Raw genomic sequence first — 18,239 nt, forward strand, 5'->3', positions numbered from 1 at the left:
ATCTTACAAAATACAGCTTCGTAAACACACGCACACACAGACTCGCATCTTTGCATCCAGCAAATGGATTTTGGGGGGATTATCTCGGACGTTAACGACCAAGGCAAATTCCAATGGACGTTGGCCGGGTTCTTGCAGTCAAGACTGCAGGGCAAACACACACAAAAAAATGCACGAAGGGAAAACTACATTTCCCAGCAACCAGTGCTGCTTGCTTATAAACAGGGTGTCCAAAGGGGGTAGGAGGTGATGGGAAAGAGAAAGGATTCTGGGAAATATAGTCCCTACAGAAACAAATCTAGAGACATGCTTTTGGAAAGCAAGGAGATGAGGGTTTTCTCCATCTCTCTCTCGTGCCCTGGGAGGGAATATTTAAAATACAACCTTTAATATATTTTATTAAAAAAACACACACACAAAGAAAAGAATAAAGAAAACTCTTTGTGCAGTTTGGCTTAGTGCAAATGGGCGCGTTGACGCAGGCACTTCCGGGCGCTCTCGTTGCCACGGGAGCGGGGTTTTTTTTTTTTTTTCCTTTATAAAAAAAAAAACAAAAAAAAAACTTTAATACCTCATTCTGGGTGGCCACAAGTCCCCCGTCTCTGCACCCGGAGAGCTGGGCTCCGCACGCAGAGGGGCGACAGAACAGGTGCGGCTGGGGGAGGGGCAGGTAGTGAGCCACATTTTCCACGCAGAAAAGGACGGTCAAGAGAGGCCGCTTTTCCCAGGCCCAGCTTATTCTTAGGCAGGGTTACCCCCTCCTCCCCCCCGTGTCCATCATGGACACAGAGCTCAAAGATCTGACCACACAAGCATCTTCAAATGGTTGAGGCATCTGTGGCTGAGTCCATCTCACCCCCCCCCCCCAATCGAGAATTCCCTGCAGGAGTGGGGGAGATAACAGCACCGTCCCCCCTTGCCCCAGGGACGCTGGGTGTTTTAGCCCACCAGAGTCAGGACTCAGATCGGACATGGCACCTTAAAACCAAGAGATAAAAAAGAAGGGTAGAAAACCGCTGCTCGGAACCTCGGCCCATCCCAGCGGGCTGCAGCGGGAGGCCGAGCTGGGTCCTTTTCTTGGTCTAAAGTCCATTTCGGTGGCGAACTGTGGTCGGCGAGATTCCAAAGCAAAAACCACGAGGCAAAGGAGCTCTCGGCTTCCCGTGCGTGCACAGCACCAGGTCCGCTCCCCTCCTTTCCCCCGGCGCAATACGGAGCTGGCGGCTGATACTGGCCTCCCACTGCCGGATCCCAGCGCACGGACATCCCTGGCTCGGCCAGATCCCTGAAGGCAGTCAGACGGTGGGAGGAACGTAGTGAAGGAAGAGAAAATAGCTTATTTCCAAAAGAGAGTGATCAGAAAAGCTCCGTGCGTACGTGTGTGTCAGGGTAAAGCTTCCAAGAGGCAAGAGCACGACGCTGGCGGGGAGGAGACAGGACAAGGCTCCGCATAAAAACAAAAATATAGCGCCAGACGAATGGCTCTCAGGGGCCCGATCCCAGAGGAAACCTGACGTAAGATGGCGTTGGGAGCCGTGTCGCACCAATCGGGGTGGAGGGGGAATGAGTTTTTCCTTTTCAAGGACAGCCCCTTCCTTTCACCCCTCCCCGCCACGCCTAGAATCACCGCCCTACAATTCCTCAGAGCAACTGCAGGCCAAGGGGCTCCTTTTTCCTGAGTCCGGGGCAGTTTCCGGCTAGCCACGGCCAAGTCCCTGGGGGCCAGGAGGTGGGGTCGGGGCTCGAAGGCACCTGAAGTGCAAAACGTGCAAGAAGAAAGCGTTGACGCTGACTTTCCAGAGCTCGGCGGTTCCAATGGAGCCAGAGGGGCCTGGGGGCTCGGGCAGCGGGGCCAGGTGCGGGGGGCAGGGGGACGCTCAGTCGACGAACCTCTGACAAGCCTTCTTCCACCGGCAGGCTGTGCACCACATGTCCCGGTTCTCCATCCCGTACACCTTGCGGCACTTCTTGGCCTCGCCGCGGGGCTTCCTAGGAGAGAAGAGCAGACGGGCCCGTCAGAGCGGGGCTCTGCCTCGGAGAAGGGCGCGCGAGTAGCACCCTCAGCGCGGGAGACAGGGCCCAGCGGGGACACAGGCCAATGCACTCCCAGGGCGCTGCTGTCCCAAGCCAACGGAGCCAAGTCCTCTGGCCGGGAGCAGCATCCCCGGGATCTTGGAGACCCGACAGGGTAGGACTGAATGTGGAACGTTAGCAAGAGCCCACTGGCTCCCAGCACAGAGAGCTCCCATGTCTCTAGAAGCATTTAACTGGCACGGTCCTGCCCCGCCGCGCAGTTCTCCTCCCGCCCCAGGCTTCCCCCCAGTTGTGCGGCGGGTGAAAGGAGTGGGGACGTGGGGGAGGCCGGGACACGGTTAGACACCAGACCTCAGAACGTGGTATCTGTTCAGTGGCGTGAGCAGACTATGCAAGGCCTTGCCAAGCTGGTGGCTCGTCCTCACATGCCCCGTCTCCCCGAGGCCCTGTCCCAGAGACGCCTTCACCTGGTACGCTCACGGCACAAGCTGCACATTAACTTGGTGTCACGATCCCTTGAGCTGCCGGAGCACCGCTGGGCCGCCTCCCCGGGCAGCACATAGCCACAGTCCAGACACAGGCCCCTGCCCCAAGGGTCTCCCTCCCCTCCTGGCCTGTGGAGAATGGTAAGACAAGGCGGCTACTGGAGCTGGGGAGGGATGTGGCTCCCAGAGCAGCCCCAGGTGGTCTTTTCTCTCCACCCGTCTATGGGGCACGGATGGGATTAAACGCTCACACACCTGAAGTGTCCAGCTGCCCCTGAGCTCGGCTCCTTCCCAGGCTGGCAGCGTGGCTGGAGGGGATGGCTTAGGTGTCTATGCATCAGGGACAACGTCTCCCTAAAGCCCCAGGTTCCAGCTCCAGGAGGATCAAGTCGGGCTGTGATCCGGCAGGAATGGGCGGTTAGCACTGCCCCAACTTACCTGGTGCCCGTGGCTGGCTTTGGCACAGAGGGGGGCGCCGCGGTGACGGTCGGGTGAGGGATCTGCGGCCGCTTCTCTCCCACGCCGACGGGGCGGAGCGCAGTCAGGCAGCCCTGGGGACGACACAGCCCACGGTGAGACCCTCCTGTCACAACCAGCACTCACAGGCCTGGCAGGCGCGAACCCGCCAGGGCAGAGCAAGCATGGGGGCGAGAGCAGACAGGTCGCTGCCGGGCAGCGGCACAGACCTGCCCCCGCTGGGATCTGCCCTCTGGGGACACTAGCCAATGGGAGGGCAAGGAGCCTTCGGCCCATGGTCCCCACACTGAGACCTGGGAGCCGAGATCCGGGTGCCAGGCACCAGAACGCACCCTATGCCCTTCCGCCTGGCACAGGCGAGGAGGCCTCATGGGGCCAGATGGAAGCAGTGACGGTCCATTTCAGCCTATGGCAGATGCCGCAGCTCCCTTGGTCTGCAGGTCTCGCAACCCACACGTGTCCTGCCACTGAAGAGGACGGGAAGGGCGAGCCAGAGCCACGGAAGCGTTAACGCTTGGGGTGGGGGAACCTGGCTCTGCCTCCAGGGTCAGGAAAAGAAGACCGGTTCCCTTCTTGTGGTTAGGGGAAAATCGGCGCCACCCGTTTCGTGGCCTAGTGGTTAGAGCAGGGCCCTAGTTCTGCCACAGACTGTGCAAGCGTGTGCAACTCATGGCGCCTCTGTGCCTCAGTTTCCCCACATGTAAAAGGAAAACACCACCCGACCTCACACAGGGCACAGGCAGCTTAGCACGTGTGTATGAAGTGTCCTGCAGTCCCTAGGCAGGAGGCACCAGGCGAGCCCAAACATTATAACCGAAGATCTAGGAAAACAGGGAACTTTTCTACCTGGCACCATTTCACAGCCCAAAAGTTTTCCACTTTTCACACCACACCCTGCAAGGCAGAAGCTGTAGCGTGGAAGCCGAGTCCTGCTGGCCGAAAGCAGCATTTTGGAGTCTCTGCTCTGGAATGTGACGGTTCTAAATGCAACCGGGTCCCAATTTCATGCAAAACCAGCCCAGGTTCAAGCCAAAAACACCCTGTCAAAGGCCACAGGCTTGTCGTGAAACGGGACTTGTTTTGCAAAACGGAGACAAGACAGACGCAAACCCCTGCAGCGCACGGCGTTCCAGATCAGACGCCAGCCTGCACGGCACACGCACTTCCACACGGCACATGCACAGAGCCAGGAAATTGCTCTGTGCCTCCCTCCTTTGCCTCTGATGGACTTGGAGCATCCCTCCTCTCAGGGAGCGTATTGTGCTTGGCACCTCTGGGGCAGGGACCCGTAGACGGGACGGGTTTGGAGAATGATCTGGGCTGTTTTAGTGCAGCCGCATGTCCCACTGAGGTAACAGTATGGGCCATTCTAGGACTCCGGCTGCCTCTCTCCTGCCAGCCAACACAGGGGGTGGGGGGGCTGTCTGGTTACTCACCGGGGACCCTTTAAAAACAACTGGTGACTGTGGCGCTGGGGGTGGCTGCCAGGAGATGCTGAAGCCCATCCCGCCAGGCAGGGTTTTCGAAGCAGCTGAGATGCTGACTGGAGCCATCGCCTGAAAGCCACAAACGTAACCAGGAGAGGATGAGACACATCTGGGCACGTGGACGGGGGGCGGCCAGGAGAGCTGGGGAGGGAGATGGCCCCCGTTGCCCCAAAGGCGACATGCTGCGGGTCAGTGGCAGCAAAGGCTGGCAAGACCTCCCCGGCGTGGGGCCCAGCTCTGGCTAACACAGCACTATGCCCGCATTGCCCAGAGGGGGCAGAGCTCTGGACAGGCCTGACAGACAGCATCAGTGCCAAGAGACGTCACAGGCATCTGAACGGGTCCCCACCTGCCCATCCGGCGGGCGTGCTCTGCCCAGCTGGGGCAGGGCCACCACTTCATCCGAACGCTCCAGCGGCACAGGGGAGGGAGGGGGGTCAGGAGAGATGAGCAGAGGGAGTCCAAGTCCAGCACGGTTTTGGCATTAAATGCGCTCTCAGAACCTTCCTGCCACGGGATGTTTCGGCTCCCAGGTCTGCGTGGGGCTTAGGGGCTGCCCATTCACTCCAGGGTCCTGCCTCCCACTGGCGCATGCCACACACTTGAGAGCCCCCCAAATACCACCCGGGGTGGGCAAGGAGGGACCATCCCCAAAGCCCAGCTGCTGAGATATTTCTGCCCCAAAAAACGAGGCGCGACAGCCCTTGATCATTTCTACCCTGCAGCTGCTGTTTCGTCTTTTGTCCTCCCTGAAACTTTCCAGATCTTCAGCCAGCCTCAAGCTGGACTGTGACTTCACCCACGTTTCCACACGTGCCCCTGGCTGCGCCTGCAAAAGCGTCCAGGCCGCCACCTGGTGCGTCCAGATCAGACAGCCTGGGTCCAACGGCCTGACTCACACACACAAAACTGGAGCAAACACGCTTCTGGGAGCACGGCCAGTCGTGCGAGCAAAGATCAGAGGCCAGACTGAGCCTTTGTCCCACTAGGCAAACCTGCCTCCTGCAGCGGTGAGTTCCACAGGCTCACTGCAGCACCCTGCGTAACACAAGCGTTTCCTTCCCAACAGGGAGACATGGTGGGGGCCCATGCTCCAAAGGCGCCTCCGATACCCCAGCCACTGCCTCCTTCCACAAATACCATCTGGGAGCCTTGTTTGAAAACGTTTGCTGCGCAGTCTGAGGCCAGTGGAGGAAAGTTGCACCCTGTTCTAGGGACACTCGGCAGGGCCGACGCGGGAGACGTCAATGGATTCGCACTGGGCTGAGCCCGGGAGGGTCTCAGCTCAGGGACCGAGGGGCCCACACATCCCAGCATGCATTACTCTACCATCTGTGTCCCTCTTCCCCACCAATGCGGTCTCACCTGCTTTTCCACATGGCCCACCTGATAGGCGTGGTCCGTGTGGACATGGCACAGGCTCGTTGGAGCTGAATGACTCAGAGAAGACTCCACAGAGTCCTCGGGCTTCACCAGCACCGGCGGGGTTCGCTGCACCTCCAGGACAGGGAAGGCCGGGGGCACCGAAGAGGTGGGCGAGACAGGGGTCAGGCTGGACAGCCCGTCTGTCAGGGAGTCCACGTTGACGTCCAGCTCCGTGTAGTAAAAGTCCTCCTCGCCGTCGCTCTGATCCAGGTCGGCTTTGCGGCTGCACAGGGAAAGCGGAGTCAGGCGCTGGTGGCATTTCCAGCCCTGACCCAGCCACGGGGGCAAGGCCAAGGGGCCTGCCTACCTCCTGGGAGCATCCCACATGCGGTTGTGTTGAGGGATAGCAGCACCTGGAGGGGTTTGCTGCTGGTCACTAGCAAGGCATTGAGAGAGACAGCCCAGGCTGGAGAGCGTTAAGGGGGCCCAGCGGGGATCCCGTCACAGTGGCGCAGCGAGCAGGGTGAAATACGCAGCTTGTTGTACTGAGCAAGATTTGCACTTCATGCATTGGTGTAGATGTTAAGTGAGGCTTTAAGTGTGGTGGCTAAGCACAGTCAGGAGGAGGCTACCGGTTTGTTATCTTTTGTTTGCTTATTTCGGGAAAGGGAAATAAGGATGGAAAATGAGTGCAAGCAGTGAAGCTATTGCAAAGTTGGAGCTTTTCAGACTGCAGGTTGCAGAAAAAGAAAGAGAACACCAGAGAATCTTGGTACTAAAGAAACTGGCCATGGGGGAGAAGGAAAGAGCAAAGAGAGAGAAAACGCGAACTGGACCTCCTAGAGAAGCAGAACCAGAAACCACCGACCCCCAATCATTCCCATCCCTCCAAAACCCCACAATTGGGACCATCTATGGCCTTCATACAACAAGGATCCTGCTCGCTGCGGCACATCCATCCTAGCCAACAACACTGGAGGGCCAGCAAGTGAGCCAGAGAGACTCCACGCCCAATCACCCCACTGATTCGGGATGGGAGGGGATTGCTCAGTGATCTCTCTGGCTGATTAAGGGAAGGGATGGAGCGGATGGACTCCAAGACAGGAGGCTGCAATGCAAGGCTTCCTCAATGGCAGACGTAAAGGCAGGAGGGGGGGAGACGAGGAAGGGAGAAGTAACCTGGAAGCAACCAAACATGGACGCAAGAGACGTGGGGGAAAAAATTGGGGGAGGAGCTTTGGCAGAGCCCGCCCTGCCCATAGGACATAATTCCTTCCTTCCCGGCCCTCCTCCTACAGCACTGGCTGCTGGTACCACCCGGAGCACTGCAGGACCCAGCGCACCCTCACACCTACCCGAGGTGGACGGTTCGGATGTGCTTCTGCATCCCCGAGGAGCTGCTCAGAACCTTGCCACAGCTTTTCCACAAGCACTTGAACATCACCTTGGTGGAGTTCTTGGGGAAGAGAGGGAGAGAGAGAATGAATGAGGGTCACAGCTCCCACTGGGGCCCCAGGCAGCCCCGCTTCATGGGGCTCAGACCCCCACCTGGAAAGGGGGCCACGGCACTTAATCCCACAGGCTGGGCTGAGTGTGCGTGGGGAGGGAATGTGGTCCAGTGGTTGGAGCAGGGAACAGTGAGAACTGCCCGTGTCACCAGGTCCCTCTGACTTGGGTGAGCTCCTGAACCGCTCCCCCAACTGTAACATGGGCAGTTACGCTCCCCTCTCTGGGGGGAGTTTGGGGCATTATCTTCGGTTTGCAAAGCAGCTGGGGCGCCCAGAGGAAAGGTGCTAGGCAGGGCTTAATTTGTACTGAAAGAGGTGCCGGGGCTCAAGTAATTTTTTTACATTCATAACTGATGCCGCAAGCCCAGAGGCGCTGGGGGGCTCTGAACGGCCAAGCCCAGAGGCGCCGGGGGGCTCTGAACGGCCAGGCCCAGAGGGGCCGGGGGGCTCTGAACTGCCAGGCCCAGAGGGGCCGGGGCTATGAGCTGGCATAAATTAACCCCTGGGGCTAGAAGAGGGGCTGCAGTGGGGAAAGCCCCGCTCGCTGCAGGGATGCAGTTCAAACTGCTCCGGCTGCCTGTTCGCTCCCGCGTGCCATGCAAGGCGCTGGACTCTGACGTTCTATTACAGGCTTGGCTGGAGGGTCAGAGCCAACAGTCCCTCGCTGTTACCCCGCGGGAGCGCCCCTCGGCCATGCAACCCGCTCCCCAGGCCCATCCCAAAAAGCGAGTCCGGTCAGCCTTTAAGGCCCAGCACAATGCCCAGCTCTCCTCCCCAGCCCGGCAGGGAGGGCATGTGGACGAGGAGCAGAGAAGGAGCAAGTTGATTATTGGGGGGAGGAGACGAGCTTTTTTCTCCTGCCTGCAGAGAGGCCTGAGTCCGCTTCGCCCCCAGCCCTGCTCCGGCCCAGCCCCCAGCCACAGTCCCCACCATGGCTCTGCTCCCAGCCCCCTCACCCCTGAGCCATGGCCCCACTCCCAACCTGGTTCCCGGGGTGGGGTGCAGACAGGGGCAAGGGGGGGGGGCGCGACCATCAAAAGTTTGGGGACCACTGTTCCGCCGGACCCTGGGGATTCCTCCCCCCAACCGCCTTCCTCACAGCGCTGCTTTTGGACAGACCCTGCAGCCTGAGCCAAACCAGGCAGCCCCACCCTTCCAGCTCCCGTCCTCCGCACCTTCCTCTTCCGGGGAATGGGGTCTCCGAAGAGGAAGTGGGTCGCTTCGGTCTCCTCGATGCCATCGTCCAGCTGGGGGGCCGGCAGGAAGCTCTTGGCCACGTCGGTGGAGAGCGGCGGCGACGGGGTGGAAGGGGTGGAGCGGTCGCTCGGCGGGTCCCAGCTCCAGTCCCCGCTGTTGTTGCTGCTGCTGCTGTAGCTGGAGGACATGGCAGGACCCTCCTTCCAGGCCTCGCAGCTGGGCTCTGCTGTGGGGAGAGGAATTCAATCACCCACCGGTCACGGGGGTCAGCCCCAGGACACGCAGACCTCAGCCCCTTCCACTGCTCCGGCAGATAAACCAACTTCGGAGCAGAGCTCTGGGAATCCCACAGGCAGAGCCGGCCCAGGGGGCATCCGGGGGACCCTCCCAGGCAGCAAGCGCCGCGCCCACTCTGAGCTTTCATGCGCCATAGGGCAGGTTTCTCCACCGGCACATCTCCTGCAGCAGAGGCAGGTAGGTTTGTCTGCTCCCACAAGTGGGCTTTTTACAGCAGGGGCTGCTATGCTTGATGGGAACCTCAAGCCATAAAGGCCTCAACTCAACACCCCCCACCTCTGCCCTTTGTTACATGTGGCGTGGGGACGTGGGGAGGTCCCAGAGCCCTGCCTCCAGTGTCCTTCACCAGCAGATCCCAGAGCACTCGACAAAGAGGTCAGTATCGGTATCCCCCATGTAACAAATAGGGAAACTGAGGCAGAGGGAGGGCAGTGACTTGCCCAAGGTCACCCAGCAGGCCAGTGGCTGAGCCAGGAATGGAACTTGCGTCTCCTGAGTCCAGTGCTCCAGCCCTAGGCCATGCTGCCTCCCATTATTAAACCAATCTCTACTGGAGGCGAGGATGAGATTTCATGCGGAGGGCAGATTATCGCCCATCTGGTGCGGCGGGGTTCTTACGCCTTCCTCCGAAGCATCTGTCCCGGAGAGCAGCCGGCACCGGGACACAGGCTAGATGGACCTCAGGGCCAGTCCCTGTGCTCCTACGAGGGGACTCGGGGCCCTGAATTCCACTCCGGGCTCCAAGGAATTCCCCACATCATGCAGGATTTACAGAGGTGTAACCGAGAGCAGCACATGGCCCGACACCCCCGCCTTGCCCACCTCGGGGCTCAGCATCCCATCGGTACCTGGGCTGAGGGTGCCAGGCGGGTTGCCAAGCACTAGAGGGCTAGTGGACAGGCTGGTGAGAACTGCGGCTGCCATGACTTCATCTATCCCCGCCTTGCCTGACAGCTTTCTGAAAGACAGACAGAAAACGGAGAACACAGCGATTAGATCCAGCTTAGAAATTCTCTGGCCGTAACTCTGCCAAGCGCCCCAGAGCTACCCCGCAGCAGCGGGGAAAGCAGACGCCCACACGCCACCCTGACATCTGGCACCAGCCCCAGGGCGTGACGAACCGACGTTCAGTCCACCAAGAAGCCTGCTGAGACACCCGTCTGCGGGCCCCGCCCAACACCATTCCCACAGGCCACTGCGCACCCATCACCAGGCAACCATCTCGTGGCTGCTGGCTGAACCAGCCACCCAGGGGGCAAAGGCACTTCACACCCCATTTGAGTCCCGCTCCCAACCCAGGCTTGTGTGGCTCCCACTAGCCAAACACAGGGGACAGGGGCAAGATTGTGACTCCCACATTCATTCAATGAAGAAGGGGGGGGGAATTCGATAGCTGCTTTCAACTACCTGAAGGGCGGTTCCAAAGAGGATGGAGCTCGGCCCTTCTCAGTGGTGGCAGATGACAGAACAAGGAGCAATGGTCTCAAGTTGCAGTGGGGGAGGTTTAGGTTCGATATTAGGAAACCCTATTTCACTAGGAGGGTGGTGAAGCACTGGAATGGGTTCCCTAGGGAGGTGGCGGAATCTCCTTCCTTAGAGGTTTTTAAGGCCCGACTTGACAAAGCCCTGGCTGGGATGATTTAGTTGGGGTGGTCCTGCTTTGAGCAGGGGGTGGGACTAGATGACCTCCTGAGGTCCCTTCAATCCTGATATTCTACGATTCTGCTTCAGGTCTCTTTGAGCCACCACCGGCCGCTCAGGCTGGATTGTCTCCTACCCTGAAGAGCCACTTTGGGCAGGGGGGGCTCCCATCCAGCCCTCTCGCTGATGCCCCTCCCTCCTGCTGAAGGCTTGGCTCATTCCCCCCACGTGGCCTACCCCCAACCCGGTGCTCTGGGCTCCAGCGTGGTGACCCCAGGAGCAGGGCTGCTCTCAGAACCGTATCTGCCCTGGCTGTCGTGAGCCGGCTCTAAACCTGCCCGGGACAGCAAAAGCAAGGCCATTGCCTTGGCGTGTCGTGCTCTGCACCTGGGCACAGGCACGGGCGTTTACACGTGCACACGTACAGGAGGGACAGTTGCCACTGGAGGGCGTATCCTGCAACCAGGAAGGAGCCACTAACATAAAAGCAAAGGGACGAAAGAAGAGTCCCAAGTCAACTGGATTCCTGCAGCCAACAGGTTTCCAATGCACAGGCTGTCTCCCCCCCACGCTGCCCGCCGACATGTCCGACCCACGCAGAGCGTTACACTGAGAACCGACGCCCGGGCACGCTGCCCAGCTGGGAGACCAGCTGCTGGAGCGTCTCCCCAAGCCTGAGACGAGCCCGGCAGCGGGAGGACAAGGAGCGCTCGCTCACTCCTCTAAGGGTCTAGATCGCTGGATAGCGCAGAATAGCAAAGCGCACCGTGAGCTGCAAGCCAGCCTTGTGGCGTGACCAGCTGCTGCGTGACGGGGCAAGCCACAGGTTTGTGCATCCAGGCCCTCACTCCTGGGCCGGCAGGAGCTGAGGTGCCCTGGAGGGAGAAGACTACCTGTACGATACCTTGGGCAGGCCCCCGCCACCTAGCAGAGTGGCTGCCTTAGGGTGCAGGACGGGGGAACCAAAGATCTAGAGCAGCCGGTGGGTCTGGCAGTGAGCAAAACGCGTTCCTCCATCATAGGCAGGTAAACAGTGGAAGGAAGGGAAAGGGAAAGGAAAAGAAGTGAGCCCTAATGCAAAGAGGGGTGTCACAGGCAGCTGCAGGGTGAGACCCCGTTAGTAGAGATCCCCAGCACCAGCCTGCCCCCACCTCAGAAGCTGCAGTCCCTTTAAAAGCCAGCATGATTCACCCTCTCCCTCCCCCCTCAGTCTGCACCACGTGATCCACCAGACCCAGGCAGCAGCCCAGAGCTGGGGGGGTGGGGGGGGGGGGGAAGGTTTGCACACAGGGCCTCTGACTGCCAAGTGCTTTATCTGGGTCAATGTCTAACCGAGAAAACCACGGGCGGGGGCCGGCCATGCCGAATGGGCAGAGCGGGGGAGAGAGTCTCCAGGCTGGGGAGGGGAGCGAGGACTTTTGGCTCCGCCTGCTCAGCGAGGGCAGGAGAGCAGCATCGCGGGAGAGGCTGTAAGGGGGGAGTCGCTCCCCCTCTGGGGTCACTTAAAAACACCTGGTTCTCCTCCGTGCATGATAATGCTCTGCCAGCCAACGAATTATCCCCACAACTCCCCTCCCCAGCTTAGGCAGGCAGCCATCCTCCTCCCCTCTAGATGGGGAAACTAAGGCACGGAAGGGTTAAGTGACTTGCCCAAGGAGACACAATGAGCCAGTGGCAGAGCCAGGATGAATACCCAGGAGCCCTTGTGCTGGATCACACTCTCTCCCCCACACCCTCCCCATTGACTGGCAGCCCAGCACCAGCTTGGTGAGTCTATCCTGCTTCCCAAGGGCCTGGAAACACTGGCTCTCTGTGAAGGGACAAGAGGCTGGCAGGGCCTGCTGAGCTCCGGGCAGCAAGGGTGGGTCATGGGCGCTAGTCCATACATGCCAAGTGCGAGCCAGCAACCCCTGCCAGGCATCACCAGCTGAGAGCCAGAAGCGGCATCACGGGGCAACAGAGCAGCTGGAGAGCTCTAGCCTTTGATTTTCTAGAGGTGGAAAAGTCACCCACAGGCCCCGTGTACAGCGCACACACGACAGAACACAACGTACGACAAAACAAAGCACTCGCCCTGCAGCGGCGTCTCCCATCCCGCAGGGCTGGGGGTGGCTCCTGGCGCCAGGCCCTGTGACCTAGCCCACGGGGATTTGCTGCACTGCTCGGGTTTGGCCCATCCCTTATGGCTGGGAGACGGCCAGGCCACATCTGAGCAAGTGGGGACCCAAGGCACAGGGGCAAATTCTTATTTGCTCCAAGTTTGGCCCGGCCACCCTTCTGTCATCGTGAGGGATGGGCCACAGGGCCAACCCGACCATGCCCCATGGGACAGGAGCTGCAGAGCAGGCTTGCTATGGGAAACCCAGGAGAAGCAGGCAAGTGGGGGGATTCGGGGGGGGGGAAGGGAATAGAGAGAGGGGAATGGGGCATCCAGGGAGGAGGGGACTGAAGAAGGAAGCAGTTGGGGCTGGGACAATCCCTGGGGTTCGTGTCACTGAGTGGGGTTGGAGAAGTGGAGGTTAGATGGGGGCTGTAGTACTGGGTACATGTCAAGGGGGGAACCCTCCGGAGCTGTCCAGGCTGTGGTAGGGACTGGCACGTGTCTCAAGGCGTGAAATAATGTGGTACAGATCACCCAGGATCTATACACACAGACAGGCACTGGAGGTATTTTATTAGCATAAAAGAAATAAAGCAACATTTTAATGGCTAAAACAAAACAACAGAATTCCCCAAAAAATAAAACGAAAAATCAAATCACTCTCCCAAGCTCCTGCTGGTCAGCATCTCCCTTCCCCGCCCTTCTTCAGCCCCGGAGGCCACGCTGCAGCTCTGACACCCCTCAGCTTTGTGTGGCTCCAGGCCATCACCGACATAGGTCAGCACGTGGGGTTCCCTCCCCGATGGGGCCCGCGGTCGTCACCTGCTCTCTCTACACCAGAGCTGTGCCTACGAGGGGGTCGGACTCCTTTGGCAGAGCGGGGTAGGATCCGTAGTCCAGCGCATTCCCGGGGACACACAGCCTCCCCGAGCCGTGTCCAGAGACGCCGGCTTGTTCCTGGGCTCCAGCGGAGAGCGCCGAACCCACGCCGCCTGGCTGAGCGGGCTGCAGGCTGCCTTCTCAGCACTTGGCCGATGGCATCATCCCAGGACCTCCCCGCCCGCTTCCCTGGGCCCTCGGCCTCCGGGGGGGAAAGCAGCTCGGGGAAATAAAACAAAAAAAAACCCCAAACACCACAGCCCACCCTCCCCCTGGCTCCCATTAATGAATGTCCTGCAAACCCACTCAACAGCAGGAGGCAGCCAGACTGGTGTAGTTATAGCACATGTAGGGGACTAGAATTTCTTGGGTAGCTCTTTCTGTGCCAAATGTTGCATTCCCTCGCTCGGCCCCCTGTACCCCCCCTCACCCTGTGGATTCCTTCCGAATTCCAGCAAGGAGCTCCAGGCTGGATTGATCCCTGGGGTTTAACTCTTTACCCACCCTGGCTTGTGGCTTCCCCACACCAGAGGGAGCAGCTGTCTTTGGAACGCACCAGCACAAACTCCCAGGGTCAACCTTGCCCTTGGCTTCAGCAGCTTCGCTTTCCTAGCCTTCAACTCCAAGGGCGAGAGCATTTCCCCAGCACCCTGGGGCCTAACCCAATTAAACCAGATTTTCACAGCCCTCCACTAGCACCAGAAGCCACTTCTGCTCCTGATTCACACACGCGGCTTGCCCCAGAGCATCGCCTTCCTAGCATACAAAAAGGGCCTAGAGGCCGAGTTAAGGTCAGCAGGGACCACCCGCTTATCAAGGCTGACCCCTGCCCATCACTGTACTGAGCCCAATAGCCAGGATTACACTAGAGTGTAACATGCCCCCAAGAACAAACTATCATGTGCCACCGGCGGGACGGAGGTGCACCAATGGCTCAGGCCCTGCAATGGTAGGGAATGGATTTGGTCAGACACTTGCCCAGATGATCTGGGTGTATCTCTGGGGACTGCCTAGGAGACAAAGCCGCCAGAATTGTGATGTCCCACCTGTTGGATCCCTGTGACCATCTGCTAAGCTTTGAGATCCTTGGCATTCAGATAGTATCTGCCTGGCTAGCCATTGCCTTCCCTGTGCCACGGGTTAACATGGCCTAGACAGGCACGGCGTTCTTGTCTCCCCGCGAGACCCACGTCATTCCGCTAGTCCACCTCTGTTAGCATCTCCAGCGGACTCGGGCACCTGCTGCCAGCAAGAGAGTAGATTGGATTTTGTGCTCCCTCTGAACCACAGCATTTCAACCCAACACTTCCAGAGCCGCTAGCGGCCTCCGGCTGGTCTGGGATTTAGAGTCACAGTGCAGAAAGGGGGGCGCTGGCGTGCAAGAGGCACCGACACTCAATTAGCATTCTAGGCTTCACCGAGCCCACCACCTCCCTCAACCCCGAGCACAAATATAAACATTCAACGCTGGCTGCTGCACGGCCCCGACTATTGGGTAACCCACATGGCACAGACAAACCCAGCAGCGTCCCACCTCCCTCCCCCAGTGCCGGCATCAGCTCTGGCTTCTGGCGGTGAAGCAGAGCTCGGAAGAGACGGCCTCGATTGTGCAATCACCACCTTGGCCTTACGTTTGCACACCTGCCCTTCCTCAGCCTGCAACTGGCCCCAGAGCCAGTGTTTGGCCATTTGACTTTGTGCAGGGAGTGACACCGCTTTGTCCTCCTGCTGCAGGACGTCGGAGGGATACGTTGGAGCCTGGCACCGGGCAGGGGCATTCTGCCTGACACACAAAGTCATGAAGCAGGGGAGGCATGAGAGAAGTCACCACTCTCCAGCCCCTTCCCACCAGGCACACACCCCTCCTCCCCTTGCACCAATGACCGCCAGGAGTTTAAATGAACATGGTGGTCAATGAATCATTCCCCCAGGCAGGGGACTGCTTTACTGGGGGGAGGGAGGGGGCGGTGGTGATTGGATGGCACAGTGCCAGCCAATTGTGGCAGCAAAAACAGCAAGAGAGCTGGGCAGCTTCTCCTAAAGAGTCACTTTAAAATGGTTTCTTCCTGTCTTTAAATAAACTGGGGGGGGGGGGGGGAGCAGGGGGAAGAGGAGGAATGAAGAGCCAGCAAGACAAACGAAAAAAAACCCGAAAACTCTTTTACTGTGCGCCAGGCCAAGACAAGAACTCAAGAAGCCCTTCGCTCAGGGGCCCGAATCCGCCTTGCTGGATTCATTGGGAAGCACGCTCCCAAAGCTGAACTGAATCCACCGCACGGCCATACGGCTGGAGTGCAGGACAGGACAGAACAGACCCGAGGGGGCGTAAGGGAAGACACTTGGAGAGCCGGAGCCGCCAACGGTTGTTGTTTTCTATTTTCTCTGGTGAATACAGAGCTCCTGAGACGCCCCAGAGCCCTACAAGCTGCAGCCCCGTCTACACGAGGCTTCCCCACGTTCCCCCTCATGCATGATCCCTGCGCGCTGCAGCTTCATAGAACAGCTGTGCCTGTTTGAGGCACTTGGCCTCACTGCAGCCCTGCCAGCGTGCCCGCCAGCCAAGTGGCACTCATTTGCAGTGACAGTCACACGCTGGCCCCGCTGGCACTCTCACTCGGCACTCAGAACCAGGGCTGCCGACAGAGGGCAAGGCTTCCCCGGCAGCTCCTCCTCCCAGAGGCCACGAGCAGGCAGCCAAGGGTCCCCTCCCCTTCTCATTGCCCCCTGAAGCAAAGCACAGCGGGAACAGCTAGTGGGGCAGCGAGTCAGCGGTGCTGCGTCCTAGACTACAGCAGCAGCACACACCACTCCTAGGAGGCAGCTGTGACGTTAGGGAGGCCAGGCCCGAGCAGGGGACAAAGACAGTCAGGGAAAGGACAGGACAGAGGAGATGGGCATGGCAAACTGGCTGATGGGGGCAGAGAGCAAAGCAAACAGGACAGGGACAGTCTTGGGGCTCCTGCACATGCCAGGACTCTCCCCAGCCCGACTCACAGCAGGGTGATGAACAGTGCTGCATTTTCTGCTCCTGGGTTAATATTTAGCCGGGTTGCTCCGGTTTCCCAATCCCCAACGTTTGCCAGACCGCTGCCAAGTGCGCACAGAGTTTGCAGCTGCCTGCCATCCTGTCCCTCCCACAGCACTGCGAGCTTCCCGCCTCCAGGACGTCAGCGGTCTGGTGCTCTCTAGCCGGGAGCTGGACACACACGGATGGCACGGGAAGGCTAGGCCCTCGCAGGGAGAAAGGAGAGCACTGGGAAGATTTACAGCACTGCTCTCTGTTGTATTCACACACACACACACACCCATGTCAATCCCATTACCAACCCCCGGTCCCAGCTCCAATCAGTCCATTGCAGGATCCCTCTCAGGAATCTAGGGGTTCTGGGCAGGGGCGGCCAGTGGATACTGGAACAGCATGAAGAGACTGCAGCTACCACTACTCCAAGTGTTCCTTGGGTGGGACACTGGTAGACCTTTCTGTTCTCTCGAGTGTTTTCACCCGCTGCCTGTTATCCTCGTATGTAAGCACGGAGCATCTGTGCTGCTCTCCCCAGCAGGCCAACCGGGAATCTGATCTGGTTAATATACAACAAGAGCCGGCTCAAATCCATGCCATCAGGTTACGAGAAATGATACAACCCAGCTCCCAGGATCATGGTAGCCTCCGTTCATGTGACCTCCTCACCCCACCCCACCCTCCATCGATGGGTTTCCATACAAGCAAGGCCCTGATACCGCTGCCGGGGAAGCACCTTGGAACTCCTGGGTGGGGAGATTCTATTCAAACCTCCCTAGTGACAAGAGCAAAGAGCGTCTTCCATTAGTTCTAGCCCATCTCTTTCCACCATCACCTCAGCCAACGGCAAGGAGGATGGGAGAGGCCTGGGAAGAGATTTATGGCCGCTCTGGAATTCTGTTGGGGAAAACACAAGCATCACATCGAGAGTCCCAACAGCCAGCGCTCTGGGCTAATGTTTCCAGTGCCCCACATTCACCGAGCAGATGTGCAGGCCATTAGAGGGGAGAATCTGGCCAGGCAGAGCATCGTGTTGGAACAGGATTGATAGTTTAACCACAGAATTGTGCAATGCTACCGACTGGACTGGGGAGCAGTTGGACGGTGGTGCTGCAGCTGCAGGGAGCTTGGTGGGGGAGGGAAAAGTCAGCCTGATGGAGCTCCATCGCATAGCTTTGGCTAAACGGAACAAGCCTAGGAAGATACCCCTCACTTGTGATTAGCTGTTTCGAGCCCAGCTCAGTTACTGGCTGGGGCAAAGGGATACAGCTATATACAGAGTCTACTCCGAGGTCAATCGCACCTCGTCCAAAAATAAACTGGAGATCATTTTAATCAAATATACTAAACTAAAGATCTACAACAGCCAGTGGTTTCCTGGTAGGCATCTCAAGCTAAACAGCACATGCCTGATGCAGTACTAGGAGGGGCAACCCCCCTGCACACGCCAGAAGAAATAGTGGGGGGACTCAGTAGGAGGCACTCTTCAATTATACTTGGTATTGCACCAAGGGAAGCAGGGGGTTGAAGAGAACCCTCTTTCAGCTGAGACTTAAACAACGAAGGCCTGAGCATCTGTGGCCCAATGAGACCCAAAGGACACCTCTCCGCACCATAGCCTGGCCCCATTCCAACTCCAGCAATCACCATCCCCCTGCAGTGTCAACACATTCAGCATCTGCCTTTACTAGTTCTTCGTGATGCTGGGTGCTGTTGAACGGTTACTGTAGTTCACACCAGAGGTGGCTG

General features: G+C 58.8%; 1 protein-coding gene across 9 annotated transcripts in view; it reads right to left on the bottom strand.

Moving 5' to 3' along the window:
* Positions 1 to 381: 381 nt before the first annotated feature.
* SLC2A4RG (SLC2A4 regulator) overlaps positions 382 to 18,239 on the bottom strand; it is a 41,888-nt gene continuing 24,030 nt past the window's right edge. Inside the window, exons 3-9 of one of the 9 annotated variants that reach the window (XM_065566228.1) lie at positions 9,699 to 9,808; positions 8,532 to 8,776; positions 7,204 to 7,304; positions 5,849 to 6,131; positions 4,433 to 4,552; positions 2,958 to 3,070; positions 382 to 1,989 (exon numbers count right to left, since the gene is read on the bottom strand). In XM_065566228.1, coding sequence (XP_065422300.1) covers positions 1,878 to 1,989; positions 2,958 to 3,070; positions 4,433 to 4,552; positions 5,849 to 6,131; positions 7,204 to 7,304; positions 8,532 to 8,776; positions 9,699 to 9,808 — 1,084 coding nt within the window. In that variant the 3' untranslated portion in view covers positions 382 to 1,877. Of the gene's footprint in view, positions 1,990 to 2,957; positions 3,071 to 4,432; positions 4,553 to 5,848; positions 6,132 to 7,203; positions 7,305 to 8,531; positions 8,780 to 9,698; positions 9,809 to 18,239 lie in introns of all 9 variants that reach the window. The other 8 variants (XM_024106754.3, XM_005291740.4, XM_024106755.3 and 5 more) reach the window with 8 other exon arrangements.

Source organism: Chrysemys picta, chromosome 13 (assembly GCF_011386835.1).
Source record: "Chrysemys picta bellii isolate R12L10 chromosome 13, ASM1138683v2, whole genome shotgun sequence".
In the NCBI taxonomy this organism is placed as follows: Eukaryota; Metazoa; Chordata; order Testudines; family Emydidae; genus Chrysemys; species Chrysemys picta.